Source organism: Sinohyriopsis cumingii, chromosome 7, assembly GCF_028554795.1.
Source record: "Sinohyriopsis cumingii isolate HCF-2022 chromosome 7, ASM2855479v2, whole genome shotgun sequence".
Taxonomy (NCBI): Eukaryota; Metazoa; Mollusca; class Bivalvia; order Unionida; family Unionidae; genus Sinohyriopsis; species Sinohyriopsis cumingii.
Window position 1 is genome coordinate 25,581,936 of NC_142967.1, and position 27,816 is coordinate 25,609,751.

The window sequence follows — 27,816 nt, forward strand, 5'->3', positions numbered from 1 at the left end:
TCTATAGTCTATAGTAATGTTGGAAATTTGAATCACTGGAAAAGATAGACTTGTTTTCTTTTGATTTTGATTTTGATTTCTTGTCGTCTTTTACTTAGGTTCAAGGAACAAGACAAGAGGCAGCAGGAGAGGACTCAGGCCATGAAGATAATGGCTTAAGACCAGGTAATTACTGGAATTCTCTTTTTTTCTCCACATTTATTTAGGAAAGGACATTTGAAAACACCTTAGTACTGGAAATGAACATTTGAATAGTGTTTTGTATGTTAGATGTTAGCACTAATATGAACACGTGCTTGGCTGGAGTTTATTGCCATTGGGAAAATATCAGAACTGCTTGAGATAACAAATTACAAGATTTGGCTAGCTTTGTTAAATCCTTGACTCACTAGCTTACTTGGTAAATGACAAATTAGTACATAGCTTTGTTAAATCCTTGACTTGCTAGTTTACTTGCTTGGTAAATGACAAATTAGACATAGCTTTGTTAAATTCTTGACTCGCTAGTTTACTTGCTTGGTAAATGACAACTTAGTACATAGCTTTGTTAAATCCTCGATTCGCTAGTTTATTTACTTGGTACATAATCATTACATTGTTATGCTAGGAAACGTTTTTGGGAAGGAAACATATTTTAGAGTTTCTTGGTAGTTCCTTTCATTTTAATGATTCCATCATATTGAAAACTTCCAGATCTGATCAGTCAGGTATTTTACAAAATTTTCTGACATAATGGGCCTTCGTGCCTGCATCAAGAGTCCAAAACAAAATATCACAGTTTGGCACAAATAGGTCTAAGATCTCTTAGATAAGACACTGATTTGTCTCCCCTGTGTGGGCAGATAGTGAATCTCTGGTTTTACTGTGTGAATGTCATATTATAGTGACAGTCTTAGGCGTTTTTCATTCTTTTTTCTATTTTTAGAATAAGTAGGAATACAAAGGTATTAATTACTAAATAGTACTTTTTCACCTCTAGAAATTGTTCTTGGTTTCAGTTAACAGCTTATGTGGTTTTGTAAGCGTGTAAAATGGAGCCATTTACAATTGTAACACATTTTGTTCTTAACATTGTATTAAATGAATCTGAAATGTATCCATGTAATGTCCATAAGAAAAGCTTCCCTTTTTCTGTCAGGCTTAGAAGGAGTCAGTGCCCAGGACAGTGAAGGCCAGTTGCCAATGGACCAGCGTCAGTCAGCCGAGGGTGATGTGGTTGAGTCCCCTGTTCCAGGAGATGGAGGTGGGGGAGGTGATGGAAGTAGTGGCTCCGACAGGTACAAATAATAATTGGCATTTTGTCTTGTTAGGTAGTCAAGGCAGACATTGAATCTCCTGTATTGTGGGGATGTTGATGAGAGAAGTGGCTCACATAGGTACAGAAAATGATTTTTTTTGTTGTTACAACAACACCCCACTAAACTGTAATATTCAGGTTACATGTGGTGTCAGATCTATGTTACCTTGGCATGTTAGACTTTGAGTTCCAACCCCTGGATATATATCCTGCTGTGAGTTTGTAAGTGAATGTAATCTACCATATACAAGGTAGTCCACACATTTTCCAGGTGTATCACACTTATGCCTCTGTTGTTAAGGGCTGATCCACTAAAACATATATCCCCCCTGGGGATGGCACTTCAAAAAAACTTCTGTAGGAGGTTGTGTTTCAAACTATTTTGATTCTGACAGTGGAAGGTTGGTTAGGAAAATCACTTCTGTTGTGGGTTGTGTTAACAAAATGAGAAATCGCTGGTGGGGTTGTCAGAAAAAACCCGAATATATATTTAAAATTGCATCTAACCCCCTCCTAGTGGTCTAACATGAATAAAACGTTGGGTCAGAAAATGTTGCCAATACACGTGAGTGCACATTATTTGTACAAATTCACATACTTTTAAAGCAGTGATACGCATTCCACAAATTACATCAATGTTGCGGATATAACATGCTTTGCTCAGTAAGCAATTTTTATTAAACTTTAACTTTAAAATTACATTTTGCGATGTAATTCATGCTGCCAGTAGCAGTCTCGCTGCACTTGATGTGAGATCCAGATAACTGGATACTTTGGTTTGACATGAATGGCTGTTAAACTAAATTTTATTGGTTCATTGGGCCCTGGAACAAGCATTTTATGGTAGTTTTAACCTTATTTTCATCATGGAAGTTTTACAAATGCGTGTTTCGAATAAGGGCCACACAGGAAACCAAAATGGCTGAATTACAACAGGGTTTGTCTTCAGATGATGTTTTCAGTCAGCAAATACTGGCTGGTGAAAGCTATGATGACAATGAATTTCATGTATATTGGTCTGTTGAACATTGGGAAAATGTCACTGGTAATACCATGTGTGTCATTTTGAGCCCAAAATTTATATTGATTGCGAGTCCGATGTACGTGTTGGATGGACAATATGCCGGTTATATTTATTCAAGATACCAATGTCTGAACAAGCAGACTATGGGAATGTTGGACTTAAAACCCTAATACAGCATTATGGAAGTGAAAAAATCTGGCATAAGAGGCAGCAAAGCACTGATTCAAGGAAGTAAATCTTTGGCAAAGTTCATGTTAAGCATTTCCGAGGTCTCGAAAATGCTTAATCATGGGTATTTGGAAGCCAATTTTTTTATTGGGGACGCAGAAAATCACTTAGGCGAGAGTCCTCCGTATGCATGTAATAGGTGTAATTTGAATAATGTAATTCAAAGACTTGCTAGTCCTGCTTCAGCTACCTACTTAGTGGGAAAATGTGTTGATCAGTTAGCTGTGCTGATATTTACAATGACAGAATTTAGTGGCTGAAAGCTCCCCGCACATGTACATGTCACCATTATAAGAGTACATCAGAAGAACATGCTGCAATAGCTGGGCGGCAAGATCAAAGGCTTTGACTGGCAGCTGGGTGGGAAAATCTACTGATATTTACAGTGCTTGAATTCAGAGGCAGAAAGACCCAGAGATGTACATGTGGTCATTTATAACAATACATCAAATAAACGAACTGTAGCTTTCATTATTGTGTTCATTTCCAAGTGTAGCGGAATAAGCAGTGCATGTGACCTCGGAATCATTACATGTTGAGATTTAGACTTGAATGAGTATTTTGGGGTTCAACGGCAAACTGATGAAGATTGTAGCAAGATTCAGGAGAGTGCTAAAGTTGCTAGAACTGGTAGTTTGGATGGGACAGTAGCCAAGTGTAAGAAAGTGTGTGATGCCTAGCTTAGTGCTTTGAATAAGATCTTCCTTAGATCGACAAAATTCAGACTGTGTTGGACAAATAAGAGCTGTGTCAGTGTTATAAAGAATGTAGAAATTAAACTCAACGGCAACCAATAGTTCTTATCATTTGCATAGTTTTCTGGGAGGGGACTGCAGCTTTTGCTGGTAGGACTCCTATTTTTACCAAAATGGGAGTCCTGGACTCCTAGTTTTAAAATCCTAGTTAGACCTCTGGAAAACTTCTTTTTGGAACAGAGATATCCAAGAGAGAATACCCATGGGGCCATACCTGTGAGGTGTTGAAAATTGCACAACCATAAAGAACAGTAGCTTGTTCAAGCTAGTCATGCATATGTGTTTCAGACAGCAGGCAAAGAAAGGAATTCTCAGCACAGAATAAAATTCATGCACAGAGGAGGAGGATCATATTAAATTCAGAAACAATGAACAGATTAATGATCATAGGGAACATCAGAGAACATAATTACGTGTTTGTAGATCTCTAGTTGGCAGAACCACTATGGCAACAAAAGAATAAAGAGACAAACTTTCATATCATGCAGATGTATTACCAAATAAAGTACATGCTCTCTATGTGCAAAAATTAAAGGACATTAAATATAAAAGACTGACTGATCTGTGTAAACTCAAAGCAAATTGGATAAAATTGGTCCTGTTGGTGTTTGGTTCTTCCCATGTATATTTTGATCATGGTGATATTTTCTGCAGACCTTTTGGCACTTAGTTCCAAGCCATCATTTGGTATTTGTATTACAAATTGGATTAATATTATCTAGTACACAACATTTTGAAGCAGTGTAATTAACTAATGATGAAATTGATAACAAAATACTTGAAGTCATTCTGATATATGGATTCTTTACTACACTACTAATCTGTTCATCCTGATTCTTTTTTACCATCTCCTTTAGTTTTACTGGTACCAGTATTTAAAAAAAATTGTAACTTCTATTTTCTTGCAATCTAAATATTTGTAATCATGTATCATTGTCAAAAGGTAAAATGTACTTAGTTTTGTTGTAAAATCTAAAACTATTAATTAGCAGGGGACTAAAGTAAAAAGTGGGTCAACTTTATGTGTGCAGAAATTATTTCCACATTACAATGTTTTTAGAAACAACAGAATAGTTATACAAGATGTATTTTGCAAAGTTGTAGAACCAGCACTCGTATTGACACCACATATTCCATTTAAACAATAATATTATTATTTCTGCATATTCCTATCAATATTTTCCCAGTGGTATTAATTTTCTGATCTGATGTTGTACGTTTCTTGTGCAGTTTTTACACATCAAGAATTCTCACAGTATCATTAAAAAAACAATGTAATCTGCACCAAATTGAGTTGCTTGAGATGGAATTCATTTTTTAACCCAAAAATCACTGAAGCTATGAGTTCTGGCATTTAAGTCTCACATTATATAACATTTGAGGTAGCCATGATAGTAATTTAGAATGCAACTGTACTAATTTCACCTTTGTTATATTCAAATCCTGAATGTGATGGAGGAACATGGCTCCAAAATAAACATCAATTTTAGAACCTTTTCATTTACTATGAATCAAGTATATAATCCGAGTCCAACTGAATTGTTCGAAAAAAAATTAATTCTTTTGACAACATTGTAATTAGCTGTCAAATATGGAGTAAGCATTTGGTCTTTCTGCCATCACAGCCAAGACCTCATCACAACCATGAGACCATGCCCGATGACATCATAGTAATAATAATCGCTATACAACTAGAGAGGACATCTCTTTGAGTATTTTGATTTGAGTAGAGCCTTGACAGAGTGGAACAGTAAGAAAGAGTGACAGATATTTAAGTGTTAGTGAGATATTTAACAAGGGTTATTCCTCCTACCACCACTTCCTCATTGGAGATCACACACACACAAAACTTAGAGTAAATCCTGAAATCCTGGTAGCATCCCTGCAGGGGAGATAACTTGACTTTTTTATTTGATTTTATTAGTCTCTGGTTATCCCATGGTATTTCTGTTACTTGAACATTATCCTACAATATCTGGTCAGCATTGTCAAAAAAGACTTACAACCATTGAGAGTTGTTGAAGGACTCACATCACTACAGATATGAAAGAATGAGAACCATACTATAAATCAGTGAAGACAAAATAGAGTATATTTGGGTTGGACTGTCCCTGATTAGTTGATAATGAAAGTAAGATTTTAATAAAAAGAACCATTTGAGAGTTTGTCCTACTTGTAACTGAAAAAGTTGAGGGACATTGTTTTATTAACATAATTTCAGTCCCTCTACAGACCTGAGTTTGGAAGACTCTTTACTGAAATCAGCAGCCAACTCTTTGGTGCAGTATGGAAAGCACACATTTCAAATTTGTGTAGGTCCAGAAAATGGTGCTTTGGTTTTCTTTTCACAAAAGCTGTTGCCATAGATGTGTCTATACTAATACAAATTTGATCATGAGCACTCAAAATTTTAAGTTATTGAATTTTAATACCATGGTGTTTGCACCGGTTTACAGTGGGAACTGAATTAGTGTGTATGTGTTTGTGTTTTTTATATTTTTAATGTAGCTTTAACAATTTTTCAGTCATATCGTGACGATGTCTGCAGTGTGACAGTTTTTAGTGATGTCTAGCACTGGGGCATCATGCCGCAGACATGTAACATGATGTCCCACCCAGTCACATTATCCTGACACCAGTCCGACCAGTCCTAGTACTAACCTCTTAATGCTGAGCGCCAAGCGAGGGAGCTGTTAGTACCATTTTGTAAGTCTTTGGTATGACTCGACCGGGGATCAAACCCATGACCTCCCACATCCGAGAAGGACACTCTTACCACTAGGCCACCGGAGTGGTCAACTGAATTAGTACAGCGAGTCCTGAATTCTTGAGTTTTGTGCAGAAACTTGGAATCCAAGCAGAATACATCCAGAAATGTAGAGATTTTCAATCTTGGATTTAATCTCCCCATTACATTTCACATTGATATGCATATTCACAAACAATTAGTATTGTAGTAGGAAAAGTAAGTGAAAATTTTTAATGCTTATCATAAACAAGAAAAACAGTATATGGGGGGATAAGATCATAAGAACAGGCTGGAATAGAGAAGTATAATAAAACAATAATCAGTAAAAGTGTGCCTCTTTTTTTATTTGTGCAACATTATTTTCTCAGCTTCAGCAAGAAATTATATCAAAGTGAAGACAATAAAGGGTGCACAGTTAACTAAACCAATGTGAATTTAGCTATTTAAAAGATGTATCAAATTGATTTTTACCTTCTGGTTATATCTGTTCTGGTCTGTTTCTGTCCATTCTGGTGATTATGTCCACTGAATCAGTATGGTTGGAAAATAAATTGGCAAATTTGGTAGATTATGATTACTGTATACACTGTACTTCTGCCTGAGAGATGTGAATAATTTTATTTCTCGGTTTGTTGATTCTGGTTGTTGCTCAGTTCAAATGCATCATTGTAAAACATTGATGTATTCTCATACTTTGTTACAAATATTTATTACAGTTGCATATCTCCAGATATCGGTGAATATAGCTTAAGTTATAACAGGTCTAGTTGGAACAATGGACATTGTCAGAGAAACTTTATGTGAACTAAAATGTAAACTTTTCGGCAGCGTGTGATACAGGATTGCTTAAGACTTCTTCATCTCATATGCTCACCATGAAATTTCCATTTGTACCAACTGATGATGACTTTTTGGTAACTGTCAGAAAGGCATAACTTATGATATTCAAAGGTCTACAAAAGTCAAAATTTATAAACTCATACCGCTGTGGCAGAAATGATGGACTAGTATCTTTGCTGCTGTTGCCACAGTAGATTAGTCGGTTGATTTAGTTTGGTTTGGTTTTTTTGGGGGGCGAGGGGTTTAACAATATATAAGGTGGAGGAAGAACCCCGAAAGACCACCAACCCAAATTGGTTGATCTGTGACAAAGACTCACTCTGTGAGATGTGCAAGTGATGTAAAAGCAAGCACCTTAGTATACTTGGGCACATGGAGCCTCTGTTGATTTGATGTTTATCTCCAATAGCTGAATTCATTTAGACATGAGATCTCGGGTTTCGGTAGATCATTGTGGCCTTTACACCATTTTCAGATGAAGAGAATCTATATATATGGCAGCCAGTTTTATTGCTGAAGAAAATCCAAGTACTTTTGAGACACCAAACACCACTTATGTAGAACCACTGACTTTCCACAAGTAACTGACAACATTCTCATTTACACATTGGAGGCAAGTAATCACGTGACAAGCATCTTGTACGATTTGGCCATGGAAGCCCCTCAGATCTGTATCACAAGACAAGCATCTTATACCACTCTGCCATGAAATCCCCTCAGGCCATAGCTGTAAGTCTCATATGAAAGACTAGAAGTTGGAGATAGAACCTGTGACAACTGGATTGAAAGTGCAGAATGTTACTGCTAGGCCATCAGTGATAATGATGCTGTTGACAATACAGTTAAATGCAGTGACATTGATTTTATGAGAACTCTGGGAAAAATGATTCCTTGACTTTCATCCATTTTTAAAAATCTAATTAATGAAATAAAAATGTTTGACTTGCTATATTTCTTTTGTTTTTTTTTTTAACTTTATATTAGTCTTGCAACAAGCATAAAAATAAGTCATAGGTAAATGAACTATATGTTCTTACAAGAAATGATATAGTGTAAAAGTAGGCAGAAATAATGCAACATCACTTCCACAGGCATTAATGTTTTTTTTTTCTGACAAATCATGTATTATAAGTTTACCAAAACATTTATTGAAAAAATAATAACAAGGAATCATAGAATCTGAGCACACATTTAAAGCAACACAAGATTTAGCTATTATTCTAATCAAAAGCAGCATGCCTGAGAACAAAGAAAAATAGCAAAACATAGTGATCACTTTAGAAAAACTACAGTTTAGTAAAGATACAAATTCATGACTTCTATATTAGAATAGAAATCCCTATTATAAAATCTGTATTCATGGACGTTAAATTAGTAAGTATTAAGGGACTGATCAATGACATCTACAAATAATAAGCCATCATGAAAATGTGTGATTTCACAGTATCAGAGACATACATGGCTGACAGACAAACAAACAAAAGGACAAACGATTGATTATAATGAATAGATGCAAATAAAAGTATGCAGTAGATTATATGACCTATAAGAATTCAGTAGATTACCTCCAGCCAGCTGTCATTTAAATCGCTTCTATCCCCAACCCAATATTAAAATTGCTTCTACTGCCCACTAACCCAGATCCAGAAATTATGTTTTAAAAATATGCTTCTGTAGGGGGAAGTGTTTTTTTTTTAAAGATATCTGATAGTGGATCATATTTTTTTTTTAATTGCTTCTGTTGTGGGTTGGTTGAATTTGAAAGTGTCTTCCCTACGGGTGTATATATTTTACTGGAACAGCCCTAAGCATAGTTCATATCAGGTGAGTGTTTTACAGCCAGTGCAAGAATAAAATGTTGGCATATATCACTGAACTACACTCGTTTTCAACCAACAGCAGCACAAGTTTAATATGTTCATTCCATTGTGTGTATTTTATCTGTTGCTATTATACTTGTTATTATTAATTTAATGTCTCTTCCCAGTGTATAGTACAAAGTTTGACATTTTGGATGTCGCAAAAGTCCTTACAGATGTGTATATTGCATACAGTTAACTTAAGTTTCCTTGTGTATATATTGACGTTTTAAAAAAATTGGTTCAAGTGTTGATTTTTTTTAAATGGCCATAAGTGGAAGCTCAACATGGGAATCACATTTGTATCCATGTGCTTGTCTTGTACAGCCATTCACATATCCATTTGTACTTATGTCCACAAGCTAGATTAACGTCAGTGTTAAAGCTTTTTACCTCATTAGTTTCTCAAGTTATGTTGTCCACAATGTCATGTTACTTAGTATGCTATATACATCTTGATGTGTATAACACCGGTTTCTGACATTTTGAGGGTAGGTTAGACATGCAGGCCATGAGCATCTATTCTGTTACATTTATTTGTGATAGTTGACTATATTCTTAAAATTGTCAACAGAAGTACCACTGAGTTCTGTTCCATTTTTTTGTCGAAAAAATTGATGAATAAACCACTTTTCTTGGATCATTTTTAAAATGCTACCAAACTTTACCAAAATTCTCCATATTAATATATGTTCATGGAAACTTTCTAAAATAAGATAAGATTATTACTTCAATATTTGTGAAAGACTTGGTTTTTCTTCCTAATTTTACAACTTGTATTTTGAGTAAATAATTTATGTGACTCATCATAACTAGTGATTGACAAATACCATCTTCATTTTCATTTGCCACTAGTGATGATGGAATACAGCAGAGTTTGACAGAACAAGCAAGGATTTTACGGAATCGTTTCCGCATGTTCCATCCGATAGACCCAGCACCAGTACAACAAGATCATCAGGTGTGTAATCTTGTTCATTCTTTTTAAATTACATTTCCGAATCATAATATAGGAGTCCTTCTAATGTGTTTCAGCACCTCCCAAGCAAATAAATATGTTAACCTCCACATTTTTGTTTTAGCAATAAAAGTGCTGAAATATCAACAATGATTTAGGTCACATGAGAATGACCTTCTCTTGGATAGTGATTGTCACCAAATTATCATTTATCATGTTTCTATTTAGCTTTTATTCCATATCTTGGCATCCACTTCACTGTAGTTTTATAGAAATCAAGACTTATTTTGGCTGTGTATGCCATTGCTTGTTCTCATTTATTAGTGACCGCTCCGGTGGCCCATTGGTGAGAGCATCTTCTTCAGATACTTTAGGTCGTGAGTTCAATCCCCAGCTGAGTCATGCCAAAAACTTACAAAAATAGTACTAACAGCTGCCTCGCTTAGCATTAAGAGGCTAGTGTTAGGACTGGTCTGCCTGGTGTCAGGATATTTTGACTGGGTGGGACATCATGCTACATGTCTGCAACATGATGCCCCAATGTTAGGCATCACTATAAACTGCTACACTGCAGACATCTTAGTGATATGACTGAAAAATTGTTAAAGCTACATTAAAAATCCAAATCACACACACACACGTACACATTTATTATTGGTAACTAGGGCAGGATCAGATGCTGGGCATATAAAACATTTAGGCAGTTTGAAAATAATCAGCAGTCTTGTGCACAATGCCTGTCAAAGCAAGCATGTGAGATCTGTGTTTGGATGGACAGTAATGATTTAAGTCGAAACCACTGTCAGATCCAAAATGAACATTCCTCAAAGGGTTTGGATGCTACCAACCATGCCTCTGTCCTCACCTCAGTACCAACTACTTATGTCATAATCTTTTAAGGTGTGGGTCATTAATAGACAACAAATTTGAACCAGCCACACAGCTACAGTATCTTTTGGAAATCAATACAATCAATAAATGGTTTTATTTCATATAACAAGAGTAAGGTCCATTAATGTAGATCTCACATGATTTCCATTTGGTTCATTTAAACAATTCAGTTGGTCTTTGTTTATATTAATTTACTAGAGAATGTAAGATATTGTGGTGCTGGAGTTTTGTGAAATGGCCCTAGAAAAGTTATGGAAAAGTCATTAAATCTGTTTTATTAAGATTGCAGGAACCTTGTACATGAAATGGTGCAGATTTGAAGTTCTATATGGCACCAATGACAGCCAATTTGAAAATCTTAGTATCAATACTCCCCATACCTGAATGATCATATTGACATGGGGTTTTCAATTAAAGACTTTTAGTTGGTCCTGATTGAAAATGGAGCTTTCACATATCCAATGTGACCACCATGGTGGTCATCATCAGAATATTGTTACCGCTACTCATCCAGAATGGTTGGTTATATCAACATAGGGTTTTCACTGAAAGACTTTTCATGAAATCTAGTTGGTGTTGTATAAAAATGGTGCCATTACACCAGCCATCTTGAAAAAATCTTGTTACTGCTACTTTTCTGAATGAAAACCAGAATACCACAGCTGCTAATTTGAAAATGTTTTTATCACTGAAGAATATTCAAAAGATGGTTCAACTTTCAGCAGTTAAAAGGAATATATGTTATTATCATGAATTTCTTTAAATTCCTTTCATCCAATAGAGCTTGAGTCCCTTGAGGGGACCACTCTGGTGGCCTAATGGTTAGAGCATCCACCTTGGATGCAGGAGGTCGTGGGTTCGAACCCCGGTCAGGTCATACCAACGACTTGTAAAAATGGTACTAACAGCTGCCTCACTAGGTACTCAGCATTAGGAGGTTAGTGTTGGGACTGGTTGGCCTGGTGTCAAGATGTGACTGGGTGGGACATCATCGTATGTGTCTGCAGCATGATGCCCTGGTGCTAGACATCACTATAAACTGCCACACTGCAGACATCATAGCTTTATGACTGAAAAGTAAAGCTACGTTAAAAATCTAAATCACATGTACACCCACACACTTCAAGGGACTCTTGTTCTTTCATAACTTTCAGTTTGATATCTGTCCCCAGTAAATGTCAGTACATAAAAAAGTATGGGAAATATATAATTGTCAATAAAATAATAGCTGAAGGATTTTTGAACTAATTCATCAAATTTCTCAGCTTAAAGATCAGTGACTCTTATTAAATGCAGAAAGAAAATGGGTATTCTGAGGTGTAAAGTTTTAGTGTGTCACAGTTATTGAGATCACCAGTTTTTTTGTGTGTGTTACCGTTATTAAGATTACCGGTTTTTTAGTGTGTCACAGTTATTGAGATCACCAGTTTTTTTTTTGTGTGTTACCGTTATTAAGATTACCAGTGTTTTAGTGTGTCACATTTATTGAGATCACCAGTTTTTTAGTGTCACAGTCATCAAGATCACATTTTTTAGTGTGTCACAGTCATTGAGATCACCAGTTTGTTAGAGTATCACAGTCATTGAGATCACCAGTTTTTTTAATGTGTCACAGTCACTTAGATCACCAGTTTTTCCACAAGAAAAACAGTGTAGCAGCCTATTTGTGCAGGTGGTAAATAACTCAAATTTCCAAGTCATCAGTACATTTTGTTTACTTTTTTTCATTCATAAACCTGTTATTGTGAATATTAAAGTTGTATAGAAAATTTTCCTTTTTATTGTTAAATAAGAGAAGTCACAAACCATGTCATTTTATATCCAATCCCATCATAATGCTGTGATATGCTTGGGTAAATGGCATATCATATCAATGACATGTAAGAATCCTGTCATTTCAAGTTGTGCAGTAAGCATTACTTCTACAAAAGCAGACTACCATACAATACCCAGTGAGGCAAGCATCAATCTGCCCTGAATATTAATCTGGTGCCCAGCTAAACATTTATCGCTCTGCCCTTAATGGTCTAGGGGTTTGGGTTCATGCCTTCCAGTTTGATACATATGATGTGGAAACAAATATAATTTATTGCATGCTACAGTCTATCAGCCCATTTCATAGTGACATAAAGTCTATCACAGACTGGTCCCACTGAATAAATATTTAACTTGGTAAGTCAGAGTCAAATGAGCCCAACAGTATCATTGATACTTTTTGAAAATGTATGCGGACAATGAGTTTTAGCAGCAGGGAGGGTGAACAGACCAGGATTCGAGACCGAAATTCACATTCTACTGTTTTCAGAGTCAAATGAGCCCAACAGTTTGATACATATGATGTGGAAACAAATATAATTTATTGCATGCTACAGTCTATCAGCCCATTTCATAGTGACATAAAGTCTATCACAGACTGGTCCCACTGAAAAAATATTTAACTTGGTAAGTCAGATTAACAGGCATTGATTGACATAAATTGATTATTTCCACTCAGTGTTATCACATAGAGCAATAGCTGGATAAACACGAGTATGGCCAATAACACTAGACATGTTAAAAAATTAATTTATCTCTAATTTGTATTCAATCACAACTAGAGCAAGTGCAGTTTCTTTCAGTCACTTATCCTGACATTTTCCCCCTGCAGATTTTAATCACCAACTCTCCTTCCTCACCTTCTTATTGCCCCTTCCCAGGTACTGTCCCACATTCCCCCGACAGTGACTCACTATATAAAGTCAGTCACACATATCATGTGCTTTTTCTGCTATGATTTTGAAGTTACTTTGGAAAATATATTGGAATGTCATTGTAAATTGTCACAGTGTTTGTATATTTGACTATTTACCCCTTTATAAGAGAATTCATGGTTGTAGTAAAAAAAATAACACCACACATACAGATGATTACCACATTGTCATCATAACTACACTTTGAAAATGTATGTGGACTATACGTTTTCAGAGTCAAATGAGTCCAACAGTATCCTTGATACTTTTTGAAAATGTATGCGGACAATGAGTTTTAGCAGCAGGGAGGGTGAACAGACCAGGATTCAAGACCGAAATTCACATTCTACTGTTTTCAGAGTCAAATGAGCCCAACAGTATCATTGATACTTTTTTAAAATGTATGTGGACAATGAGTTTTCAGTCAAATGAGTCCAAAAGTATCCTTGACACTTTTTGAAAATTTATGTGGACAATGAGTTTTCTGAGTCAGATGAGTCCAACAGTTCTTTTTTAAAATGTATGTGAACAATGAGTTTTCAGAGTCAAATGAGTCCAACAGTATCCTTGATACTTTTTGAAAATGTATGTGGACAATGAGTTTTCAGTCAAATGAGTCCAACAGCATCATTGATACTTTTTGAAAATGTATGTCGACAATGAGTTTTCAGAGTCAAATGAGTCCAGCAGACTTAATATCTTTAATATACCAACAAGTTCATCTTGATTCCATCATATTTGCACATATTATCTATATATGGACCCAATGGGAATTGATATGCAGGCATGTAGATGCCATATTTGCGTTTGGAAAACAAATACAGTTTTTGTTTAAAAAATACATTGCGTGATGGGTCCATACGATAACTTTGTTGTAAATTGGTAAGATTAATAACTGAACATTAATGAAAGGAGGCACAAACCTAAAACATTTGTTCAAGGTTTTATCATTTTTATAACATAGCTTTTGCTAAAAATGTGTGTGTGCATATGCACACATCTACACACACACATACACAGAGGCATGTCCTGTTTTTCAATGATTTTTATGATCCACTAGGGTAATGTATTTTTGAGATTCTATAAATGATTTTGGGGAATAAATTAGCATAAGAACTTGAAAAAATGCACAATTTTGAATATATTTATATATTTATAAGTTTGAAAAGAAAAGAATTTATGAGAAGGAAATTGCTTATAAATAATGTAGAAGACTAAGGTCAATATATAAAATGAAAACTTCAACAACATGCTCATTTTGTGTTGTACTTAGACATTTTTGGGGGTATGATAATATTTGACAATTACACATGTACTTGGAAAGTTCTTGTGCTAACTTTGAAAGTTTTATTCATTGAGTATGTATAGATCATTGAAATTAGTATGCAAACAGTTCCAGAATCATGAAGTTTCAGGAAGTTCTTTGATTGTTACATACTGATAATTAAAGCTGGAAAATATTTGGACTTTGAGCTTCATTTTAACAAAAGTCTGGGAATACAAGGCATAATTTGAACTAATAAACAAGACCTGTTGTCATATTCTAAACGTGCATTTAATATTGTGACAGGGACAAAGAGTTCGACCAATGGGAGATGACCTACTAACGGAGATGAATATTGACAGATTTGATAATGTAAGTATCTGACTTTCAATTATATATTGTACATACACTGTATCTGTTGATTGTTGATTTAAAGGGACTTTCAATTATATATTGTACATACACTGTATCAGGATATGGCTTTGCAGGCCACATACACACGGGCCACGTGTTTGAGAACTCTGATTTAAAGGGACTTTCAATTATATACTGTACATACATTGTATCTGTTGATTGTTGATTTAAAGGGACTTTCAATTACATGTTGTACATACACTGTATCTATTGATTGTTGATTTAAAGGGACTTTCAATTATATAGTGTACATACACTGTTTCTGTTGATTGTTGATTTAAAGGGACTTTCAGTTACATGTTGTACATACACTGAATCTATTGATTGTTTATTTAAATGGACTTTCAGTTATATAGTGTACATACACTGTGTATATTGACTGTTGATTTAAAGGGACTTTCAGTTATATAGTGTACATACACTGTATCTGTTGATTGTTGATTTAAAGGGACTTATATATATTGTACATACACTGTATCTGTTGATTGTTGATTTAAAGGGACTTTTAATTATATATTGTACACACTGTATCTGTTGATTGTTGATTTAAATGAACTTTCAATTATATATTGTACATACACTGTATCTGTTGATTGTTGATTTAAAGGGACATTCAATTATATAGTGTACATACACTGTATCTGTTGATTGTTGATTTAAAGGGACTTTCAAATATATATTGTACACACACTATCTGTTGATTGTTGATTTAAATAGACTTTCAATTATATATTGTACATACACTGTATCTATTGATTGTTGATTTAAAGGGACTTTCAATTATATAGTGTACATACACTGTTTCTGTTGATTGTGGATTTAAAGGGACTTTCAGTTACATGTTGTACATACACTGTATCGATTGTTTATTTAAATGGACTTTCAGTTATATAGTGTACATACACTGTATATTGACTATTGATTTAAAGGGACTTTCAGTTATATAGTGTACATACACTGTATCTGTTGATTGTTGATTTAAAGGGACTTATATATATTGTACATACACTGTATCTGTTGATTGTTGATTTAAAGGGACTTTTAATTATATATTGTACACACTGTATCTGTTGATTGTTGATTTAAATGAACTTTCAATTATATAGTGTAGATACACTGTATCTGTTGATTGTTGATTTAAAGGGACTTTCAATTATATAGTGTACATACACTGTATCTGTTGATTGTTGATTTAAAGGGACTTTTCAGTTACATATTGTACATAAACTGTATCTGTTGATTGTTGATTTAAAGGGACTTTCAATTATATAGTGTACATACACTGTATCTGTTGATTGTTGATTTAAAGGGGTTTTCAATTATATATTGTACACACACTGTATCTGTTGATTGTTGATTTAAATAGATTTTCAATTATATATTGTACATACACTGTATCTGTTGATTGTTGATTTAAAGGGACTTTCAGTTATATAGTGTACATACACTGTATCAGTTGATTGTTGATTTAAAGGGACCTTTCAATTATATAGTGTACATACACTGTCTGTTGATTGTTGATTTAAAGGGACTTTCAATTATATAGTGTAGATACACTGTATCTGTTGATTGTTGATTTAAAGGGACTTTCAATTATATATTGTACACACACTGTATCTGTTGATTGTTGATTTAAAGGGACTTTCAGTTATATAGTGCACATACACTGTATCTGTTGATTGTTGATTTAAAGGGACTTTCAATTATATATTGTACACACAATGTATCTGTTGATTGTTGATTTAAAGGGACTTTCAATTACATAGTGTACATACACTGTATCTGTTGATTGTTGATTTAAAGGGAAGGTATGTGATCTTGAAAGGAAATAGATTAATCAGTGAGGTTGCTAACTAAATCCACGATGGAACAGGATGCTTTGGTAGGTTTTTTTAAAGCATTGTTTGGATTGGCAATATTGTCTTTCTCCCATCAAAAGTATAATGCCTGAATTCTCAGTAGGAAATGGCAGTGTAGGAATAAAAAGAAAGAAAACAACAGAAAATAGATATCTAATAAGCATAAACTTAAAACTTCATGAACATATATTGAAAATTATGATAGAAAACATTTTATACCAGATTTAGTTGACACAGTTAGAAAACATATATCAGATCAGCTGTCATGGAAACCAATAACCAAACAAGTCACTTAGCTGTCATGGAAACCACACAAGTCACTTAGCTGAGAAAATGATGCATGTACTAAGAAAATGGCCAGGGTAGGGTGGGTAGTAAAAGCTGGTACAAAAATATGTACTTCATTGGCACAGTTACCATCTTAAATCAGGGCATGTTAAGTGAGAAATACAGTGTAGTGAAAACAGAAATTGCATATGTGATATTTTACTTTATGTAGAGAACCACACATTGGTACATACACATGTATATTGTTTATATATACATGTCTAGTACATAGCATGAATAGCATATCAACACCGTGTAGATGCCAGCTGATTTCACTACGTGCAATTACTCCATAATACATGTAATAAATGTTTATTGAAACAGTATAAAATGGTTTAAATGAAATATCTTTTTGAAAAAAAACAAACCATAGAAGCTAATACTATATTAGCTGATTACAGAAATAACACTGATTTATCCAGTGCCTTTGTTGATGTCTTGGTATGAAACATTGTAAGAAAATAAGGGTGGGTGTAGCTATATCATTTATGGCATATTTTTTGTCATTGGGTCTTTATATTTGCAGTTTGGTGCAACAATGAAATCAAGAAAAATTAATGCCCATAGAAAATGAATAATATATATTCCAAGAGATAGAGGAAAAGCAATTCATGTCATCCAGCTGACATAGAAACAATATAAATACAGAACATATTGCATGTCAGATTCAACTGACTATATATATATATATATAGAGGGGGGGGGATAGAGGACAAATTTTATATTACATTTAGCAGACATGGATACATTATTTTTGGTGTTGTCATTAGAGTTTTGCATTTAGCAGTTTTTTTCTGACCTACTTTTGTGTTCCATTTACTTTTTAACAAAAAATACTTTTTGTATTTCCCAGATTTTTTATGCTGTTGTATGTACAGGCATGCAACATGATGATTTTATTCATCTTGGATGATTCTACATATCATTGGCAGTGGTAGGCGACAGTGATTTACTTTTCTTTCTATAACTACTTTGCAATTTTTTATATAAAACATTTTCATTATTTTATCCTCTTCTGGTTGAGTTGGGGACTAGAAAGGGTTATCTGATAGTCCTGCATCTGGTGTCTGTTTAGCAGTTATTGTCATCACAGTGCCTATACTACATGTAGGAAAGTGATAAAACTTGGCATTGAGGTTTAATCTTGAAGTCTAGTTGATCCTAAATGAAATGGTGCACATCAGACAACCAATATGGTCACTGTGGTTGTCATCTTGAATATTTTATAGCTTCTCATCCAGACCATGTATAAGTACATTTTTTTTTTTTTTTTTAATGAAATGATCCTTTTGACATTAGGTTTATGGTAAATGTTCTGGATATCCTGTTTAACCATGATAGCCTTTGAAGATAGTTGTTATTTTATCAAAAATTAACATTGTGACATATATTGACATTGTTTGAGATCAATGATCTTTTACGCTATCAGATTCCAGGTCAAAAGCAATGGCAGATTTCTGTACTGCACTTTTCTTGTAAACATGCTAACTCAGCATGTAAGAAAAAAAAAATTCTCCAGAAATTGGTATGCTGGAAAATACCAGTACCTTCTCAAATAGTTTCACTACTTAACAGTGAAAAAGAATGAAAGGACGGTAAAAGCTGATGGATTCCTTCAAATTATCATAGACCTGTTGGGCATCAGTCTGTTCGATGGTTTCTTATTTCATAATAGAGAGAGCTTCCTTGTGGAAGTCATTATTATTGTTTGTTCCACAGCAGGTTATTGCTAAAGAGGTCCCCCTCTTATAACGTCCTCCCTTCTGTACTGAAAAGCTGGCTTATGAAAGTGCATGGCCTCTCTTGATGGGGCAGAATTATGCATATATAGTACTATGGTGTTATGTAAGGTGGTCACTGATCAGAGAATTGTACATCTTGAGGGGGCAGAATTATGCATATAAAGTACTCTAACGATTTTATGGTCTTAAACTAAGTAACGGAATAGAGTGAATACCAACAAGTTTTGTAAAATTCGAAATATTTATTTCCTTAAAATAGAAGATGGAAAATTAAAAATAACTTGCAATACAGTGAATGAAATCCTAAATAATCCTAAAAGTTATAGCACAAGTCCAGAAGTATCAAGTAATCCAAATGAGTTTCAGTTGTAATTCAGATGAAGTTCACACTGTTGTGATGATGTGCCAATAGTCTTTATTTATCACAGTGATTTGATCCCAAATGTCTTTAAATGAGTTTACTATAATTCAATACAGCCGCTAGATCCAAAAAGTAATTCCAATGAATAATTGAGATAAATAAATTCACTCAAGTGATCACAATTATTTGTCTCTTCAAAGACTGACATTAATGTGAAGAATTACTATTTCCCAGTGGATTATCCTTTATATACCAAACTGAGATGCAACACAGAAAGTGAAACAGGGCTCATAATGGCATTTTAAATCAATCTGACTGTAGACAATTTCATGTACTTTAGCAGCTAGCCAATCAGAGATTAGATCAACTCTAATTTCCTTGGGGGAATCTCATGACTTGTATTGAATCCATCAGCATGCTTACTTCAATACAGGTACACTCACTATCTTTGAAACTATGAATGTGTTTACAAGAAATACCTCATCTTACGGTACAAACCAACAACTGTAAAAAATATTAGTATTTAATAATTTAATTAGAAAATAACCCCTTCAATTTAGAATTATGAAAATTAATGAACATTGTATAGATTTACATATTAGTACTGTTGGATCAGGTAAGATAGCATCTGACCAGTGGATGGCCTCACTTGAGGAGGCAACATTATACAAATATGCTACTGTGGTGTCAGGCAAGGTGACCTCTGATGAGGATGTGGCTTCTATTGTGAAGGGCCTCTCAAGAGGGAAACCACTGAAGTTGCAGCATTATGTTGTTTACTATTTTAAACAGAGAGATGATCTTGAGTCCAACAACTGGGGTCTAGAGTCAAGATTCTTTGCTCCATCAAGTTCTCATCAGTCAGATGATACCCAAAACAGTCAGAATCAAGGAACCCATCTTCAGTCTCTCTTTCTGGCCACATTGAGTCCCAACAACCTGGAATCCCCTACGCCAAGTGATCACACAGAAAATGAGCGGTCTATAGAATTATCTTCCCCTGGCTCACCAGCTCCTAGTGGGGCACAGGAGGCAGCATCACTCACTCTGGGAGAAAAACCTGGAACAAACCCCAGTCATGAAGAACAAAGTTCAACATATTATGACAAAGGTGAGAAATTGTTATTCTATCATACCATCAAATTGTAAAATTTCATGTTTAGAGTGAGTCATCTTCTCCATATATATATATATATATTTTTTTTTTTCTTAACATAAGTTTTCATTTGGGATAAAATTGTCTACCTAAATCATTATGTTCTGATTTATAATATAGATTCCATCAACTAGCTGTTGATCAGTTTTTGTAATTGATCTTTACATTTTTCCATAAAAGTTGTCCTTTATTAAAACATTTTTACTATCAGTTTGGCAGATCTAAACAGTGTACTATGTTTCATTAAGAAAAGTAAACCAAGACTGAAATATTTAAGTCAGACATATTTGGTATTTTTTGTTTGGTTTCTGTTCTACCAAGGTTAAACCTACTTTTTATCATAGGTACAGCAAATGGGGTTAGGTTACAAGTTCACATAAATTGTTTTGTTTCATAACATAATTTAATATAAACTTTAGTCCAATTCACAAAATGGTGAAATCATATTTGTTCTGTTAGACATTGACAAGACATTGAAGCTAGAGGACCTAAGTGCTAATGATGCCAGAGATGAGCTCCTGTCCCATGGGCCAAGAGCACTCCAGTCCCTTGGAGCAAGGCCTAAGGAAACAAACACAGATTTCAATGCCAGTGCCTTCAGGTCCTCTTCCAACCTGGACCTAAGTAAGTTCCCAAAGTCCTAAAATGCTAAGGAAAATACTTTGATGTCAGTCTGCTACGGTATGGTGTTTTAAGGGAAAACAATATAAGTAGAATTTTTGGTGTCAGGGTGGATGAAGTAAGAACCTTGTGCAAAATTTTGCCATTGTATCAAACCTTGGCTGATCTGGTTTCAGGTTTTAAACTTGCATTCTTTTCAAGAGTCTAATATGAAAACCACTGGGCCACTATGATACATGCCTCTATTAGTTACTTCTTGCAGTATGCAGGAGAGTCACATGGGCCTATTTTACAATCTAGCAGATGGTGAGAGACTCTAAAACTTGTCATTTGAATTTATGTTGAAGTTTTAAATACATCATACAGGAAGGAACATAATATGGTTAGCATTCTGTTGAGCCCAAGTTTTGCATAGTGATCTAAAAGTAGGCACGACTTTATGAGTTACTACTTCAAAATTTTGTTTTTCCTCTTCTGAATCACCTCTATATTTACCCAATAGGGTCCCATTGGACCCATTTTTTCCATTATTCGAATGAACATTTCAAGTTATGAGACTTGTCAGCAAGGGCCAAGGAGATTAGCTGAATGGATTTGTGGTATAAAAAGTAAAATTGAGAGTAATTGCAGGACACAGGACATTGCAGTAGTACAGTCATAAAACTACAAAAGCTTGTGGGATGGTTGTTGTCCATTGTTCATCATCCTTTGTTGTTCATTCCTCATTCATCAGATGTCTGTTAACACAAGTATGTTATTGCTACTGGATTTCTACGAAAATTTATGCACACACATTTAAACCATAGTCTGTCTAATTCAGGGGTCTCAAACATACAGCCTGTAGAGTTATTTCCTTTGGCCTGCAACAACATCTGGACTTTGCAACATAATTATTAATGCAAATTTATCTTCACAGTCAGCTAGTTTTGATAAAAATTTGATTGTTTTGTTTACTTTTTTTTAACATTTCAAATGGCTACCTTTTATACGAGCCATTTTAGCTGCATGAAAAGGTTTCATTGATGTGGCACTTCAGCCAAAGTAATAGTCCTCATGTCGCCCTCATGGTAATTTGAGTTTGAGACCCTTAGTATAGTTGGTCCTAAAAGGAAATGGTGCTGCTCAATCATCCAATATGGCCACTACAACAGCCATCTTGAAAATCATGCTGTCACTATTCCTTCTAAATGGATGGCATATCATCATGAAGTTTTCACCAGAAAATTTCCTATGATGACTATTTGGTCTTAAATGAAAATGATGCTAATATGATGTCCAGTATAGCTACCACAGCAATGATCTCGAAAATCATGCACAGAGAGCAATATTGAGATGGGTTTTCACTGAAAGAATTTTTGTAATGTTTAATGGGTCCTCAGTGGAAATGGTTCCACTTGGACATCCAATATGTCCTCCACAACAGTCATCTTAAAAATCTTGCCACTGTTCTTCCTAGATGGAAAGTCACATTAACATTGGGTTTTCACCAAATGACTGATTATGTCTTATTGGTACTATGGAAAAGTAGTGCCCATCTGACTTTAGTATGGCCACCATGGCAGCCATCTTGAGAATCATTATTTTTATTCCTAAATGGAAAGTCATATCAAGATTCTTAGTTGGTCCTGATTGAAAATGGTGCCAATCTGACCTCAAATGTGGCTGCATCAAATGAATGCACTGAAAATCTTGTCATCATTAATTCTTCTTAATGCAGGGTCCTATCATTGGGGTCCGGGGGGCTCACCAAAAGTTGTCTAGTTTATCCTGAACAAAAATGTTTCAGATCTTATAGTATGGCTACTTCAGTAGCTAAGTTCAAAGTCTAATCACAAGAATATTAGTGATGGTTTCAAAACTCAGTAGTTAAGAAGAAGTAATGGTCTTATATTGAATTCAAGAATCAGGGCATAAATCTGTTTGAAGGACTCTTGTTTTAGATTATTTGATGTATTTTTAAAGTTTGCCATTATTTGTCTTACCTCACATACATGCATTTATTATGTGTGCCACTTTACAAACTGACATTTTTTAAGTTATTAGTAAAACTTGATTTTGATTATGTCTTTTTTCAGCCAAGATCAGCCCAAGTGAACTCAGTAAGTTCTTTCTGTCCCTTCCAAAAGAGCAGGATCCAGAAGATCTGGTAAAGGCATACTTAAAGACCACTTACCATCTGCCTCAGAAATCCAGGGAAAAATCAGCAAAAGTGGAACGCAAAGACAATGCCCAAGGGCAGAGAGATGCAGAAACAGAGCTATGGTTGGAGAATGTAGTGAGGAAAGACAGTACTACAAAAACTTCTCCTCGATCAAAATTGCCTGTATTTAAAGGATCTAATGTAAACAAAATTGCTGAGAAAAAACAGATGTCTAAAAAGTTTGATGAGATCAGTGAAAATTCTTTGGCAGGAATAAAACCTCCTGATGTTGCAGGAGACCTACCTCGATCACTAGACAGTCAGGCCATGTCTAGGAATCAATGCACAACCAAGTTTCAGACAGACTCCGATCCACCAAATAGTGTTGATTTAGTTAAAAACTCCACTAGTATTGATGCACAAATTGAGCATGATTCAGGTAGAAATTCAGGAAGTTCAAATGCAGTTGAATCAAATAGTGAATGGAGCTCTCCAACTGTTCATAGAGGAAATTCAAATGTAAATGAGATGTTACAATCAATTAGATCCTCTAGAAAAAAGTTGGAATCTGACAGAAAAAGTTCCACAGATACGTCAGCTTCCTCTGATTCCCAAAAATGGGGCCAGTTAAAAACAAGAGACTCAGGTGTGGAAAGTCTTTCAGAAGCAGAGTCTTCAAAACAATCCTGGTATGTTAGGGCCAACCAAGCAATTGCAAAATCAAATGAACTCCAAGCTGAGGCACAGAAAGAGCTTGCTCTCAGGGTTAAAACGGACAGTTATGAAAATTTGGCACATGCTCTTGATCAAGTATCAGAAAGAGAAACACCACCTGCTGATGGTCAAGCAACTCCAATTGATTTTACAGGGGCAGGCACAGTATCACTGCCGCAGAGGTTTCAGATGGTTTCGCCAGCTGGGAACAGGATTCAGCCTGATCCAACTCAAGTCCACTCTCCTCCAGTTCTCTTGAGACCAGAGAGAAGTGAATCTCTGGAACATAAGACAGAAACTGACAATAAAAAGAATGCTATAAAGGAAAATTTAAATATAGAACATAATGTTCATGCTAGTAACTTACAACAAGGACCCAAACCTGAATCTCGCATATTCAATTCACATGAAGGCCATCACATTAGAAATCAAGATCTTAGAACTACAGATCATGTAAACTCTGAAATAGTCTTGCGGATGGGAAGGCATGAAGATGATTGTCCCACATCTCATAGTAGTAGCTCGAGCAGAAAAATAAAATTAACAGGGTCCATTCAGGGAGGGACAGCAGTCCCCACATTGGCAGGGGAGATGGACAACAGAACTGGTTTTGTCAGGCAAGACAAAGCAGCACGGACAGTACAAACAAGTGTTGGTCGTGTTGTAATGGCCGGTCATCATATTCCAGATGGAACAGAGTACAGTCTTCCTTCTGACTATTCTCATGTAGATCATAGAGGAATGCTCAGGGATGATTTGATTGGAATTTCTAATATTGGCCTTGCTGAATCACGTGGGTTTGATGCTATCATCGGCAAGCAAAATAAAGTAAATCAAAAAGAGGTTAGACAGACTGGTCCTTTAGAGTCAATAAGAGAATTTGGTCAAACAGGGAGATTCATGCCCTCTTTGTCACAGGATCCAGATATCTTATTTTCTTCTAGGAGAGTACAGTATGACCCTCAGGAGCAGGTTCCCAGAAAGATGGCACAAAACGTCACGTCTGAAAGTACCATTTCTGTGACTTATACAAGAAGTTTTGATGCAATTGGTCCAGAAACAATAATTGGAGATGACTCCAGTACCACTAACGAAGGCTGGGTCCATCCTTACATGACTGTGAATTCTAGTGTTAGTCTCTCTGATGATAGCAGTGATAGGTCAGGACCTATCAGTCCCTCAAGGTCTTCAGTTAACCCTAGTAGACCCTCAGTGGACAGAAATCCTGGCGCTAATCCCCCAGTGGTCATAACAGAATCTTCAAACACTTTGGAAACAACTTCGCAGGCAAACATTTTCAAGGTTCCCCAAGCTCCCATTTCTAGCTTCAGACACAATCTTCTTCCCAGTCATCCCAAACCCTCAACAAGGCCAGTGCTCTTGTCGAGAGACTCTATGCTACACACAGACTTTGCTCAGGAATATTTGAAGAGAGACTCTTTTGCGGAGTACAGACCTCAACCAGCGGTGAGACCCAGACCCAGATCACTTCCTGGAGATGTGTCTCATCAGGAAGCAGAGACACTCAGAGATCAACTTCAGCAACCTCAGCAAGCTTATGATGCTCAAAACCAAGTGCCTTATGAGAGACAGATCTCACACTTATCTCAGCAAAGCCACTTGGACTTCACAGCGATGAGTATTTCTCATGCCCCTCCAACATATCACAGTACTCCTTTTAATGGCTATACCACTATGGATGCTGGACGCATAAGACATACAATTCTTACACCCTTCTCAGATGCCACTGGGCTGTCAGTGAGGTCACCTAATGCAGAGGAGAATCTATCAACACAGCAGCCTGAAGATACAAGAAGGGGTAAATTTAATATCTAATTCTAGCTAAAAACATTTATTAGAGTAGAGGTATCTATTTCAGTAGATTAATACTACTTTTAACATTGCAGTTTTTCATGATCTGGCTGGATGCAAAGATACAACAGTAAAATACCTTTAACAGCTCATTTAATTTGTGAAATTAGCATTCCAAATATGCTTCATTGAATAAATTTATTACAACAAAATGACATGAAAATACTGTAATTTACAATAGTTCAGGTTTTTTTCTGCATTTACTTTGAATTGAGAAGTTCAGTTAGTATTATATACTGTACCTTTTTGCTCCATTTTGTACTTCCATTTTGTTCAGCTAGTAAGTATGTAAATGGATACAAAACATTATTTCTTGTACTGGTATCATTTTGTTGTGATAAAGAAACCATGATATAAGAGTAGATATTCAATAAATATAAAGTAAGAAAAGCTTTTTGCATAATTTTGTATTTAAGAGTTCTATACTTGTTGATCAATGCAGGGCAAGCGAGACACTCCCTTTGCCCAATAGAAGCTCCGGGCACATTGAACTTTACTGAGGTATGTTGTGTTGGGATCTCAACACGTGCTGACCTTGAAGTAAAAAATCCTACTGGACGATGGCTTGAGTGCTTCCTAAGTGTAGGGAACCTGAGTTTAGATGGCCAAGCCATATCAAGCGAGTATTTTCCATTTGAGATGAGAAGGAAAGTCATAATTGAGCCAAACTCTGTTGAAATCATAAATGTAAGTATTCCATTGAGAATATGTAATGATTGAGGTCAAAGTAAGAGCTTAAGTTTTGACTTCTATTTCTTTGACTACCATAGTTCAGGTATATTTCATTGTCAGTACAGCTTATCCACCCATTCATGCTTAGATATAGTTGGTTTCTGTACAATAACTTATCCTGCAGTTATTTTCTGTCAGGTTGGTAAGACCTTTTGGGACCAAAAGGTCAGAGTTCATGATAACTTAGTAAAGATTTCTATCTTTCCAGACATTTTTCATCCAACTTGATAAGCATGTTGCATGTTTGATTCATTTTGAATATAGTTATCTAAGGTCAGTGTAACATTACACAATAATTTCATGTGGTGGAACTGTGAGGCAGAGAACATACACTTGTCATGTGACAGGAGCCAGATGTTATAGTAAAGCTCCCAGTTACAGTTACTTATATTAGCAGCGTGTGGACATTTAATTTTTTAAGAAGTGAAGCTATTTTCAGAATAAGAAAAGTAGGGTTAATGTGGATTTAACATTTAACACTTTTGAAATTATGGAATTACAGATTACATTCTAAGAAGCTAACTTTCTAGAAAAATGTTTTCTTAAATTTTGCAGGTAATATTTATTCCAAAGTTACCAGGTGCATATGTGGCCCAGGTGAAAATTGTGACTCAATCTTTTCTTAAGAAACATCAGGTGGAGCTAAATGCAATACCTGTGGAGGTTATTTTCCAGGCCATTGCTGAAACACCTAAAATACAGGTATTCCTATGATTCTGTTGCGTGATATAAGGGTTTTATTTGGCTTTCTTGCTGCTTTGAACTGGTCATTTGAGATTACCTTCTATTGAAAGAACAATTTCTCCTTTAATTACATTCCTCAGTCACAAAAACATTTGGAAAATAACTCCCCAACCTTCAATTTCAGCCTTCCTGAAACATAAAAAAGGTTTGTTTCTATCTATATACCATGTAGGCAAAGGGAAGAAACTCTTACTCATTACTTTTTTTCTCACTGCTTAGTGGCTACCCATTAATTAACTGGTAACTGCCAGTTTTAAACTTTTACTATCAACATAGTACTACATGGCCTCCTAAAATCCATGAATATCTTGGGTTTTCAAAACCATCCATCCACAAAGTTCCTTTAGCATTGTGTATTAATGCATTTGCTACATGTGTAACCATGTAGCTTTTTCAATTCATCAGTATTTACCTGAGTTTGTTTGTTTTGGTTGACTGTTTTTTTCTAACCTTGTGCTACAGGATGGTGTTGTTGGTGCTTGTTGTTGGTTGATTATTCACTCATCTCCTTGCATATAATTTTTTGCTTCTTTAAGTTAC

At 35.2% G+C, this 27,816-nt stretch overlaps 1 protein-coding gene across 1 annotated transcript in view; it reads left to right on the top strand.

The window, feature by feature from the left end:
- The window catches only part of LOC149794917 (uncharacterized), a 109,966-nt gene that overhangs the window by 28,461 nt on the left and 53,689 nt on the right, over positions 1-27,816 (top strand). Inside the window, exons 10-18 of the mRNA XM_089963731.1 lie at positions 99-165; positions 1,139-1,277; positions 9,608-9,713; positions 14,901-14,966; positions 20,090-20,408; positions 20,913-21,077; positions 23,150-25,747; positions 26,243-26,487; positions 27,088-27,234. Of these exons, the coding sequence (XP_089819857.1) occupies positions 99-165; positions 1,139-1,277; positions 9,608-9,713; positions 14,901-14,966; positions 20,090-20,408; positions 20,913-21,077; positions 23,150-25,747; positions 26,243-26,487; positions 27,088-27,234 (3,852 nt within the window). The remainder of the gene's footprint in view (positions 1-98; positions 166-1,138; positions 1,278-9,607; positions 9,714-14,900; positions 14,967-20,089; positions 20,409-20,912; positions 21,078-23,149; positions 25,748-26,242; positions 26,488-27,087; positions 27,235-27,816) is intronic.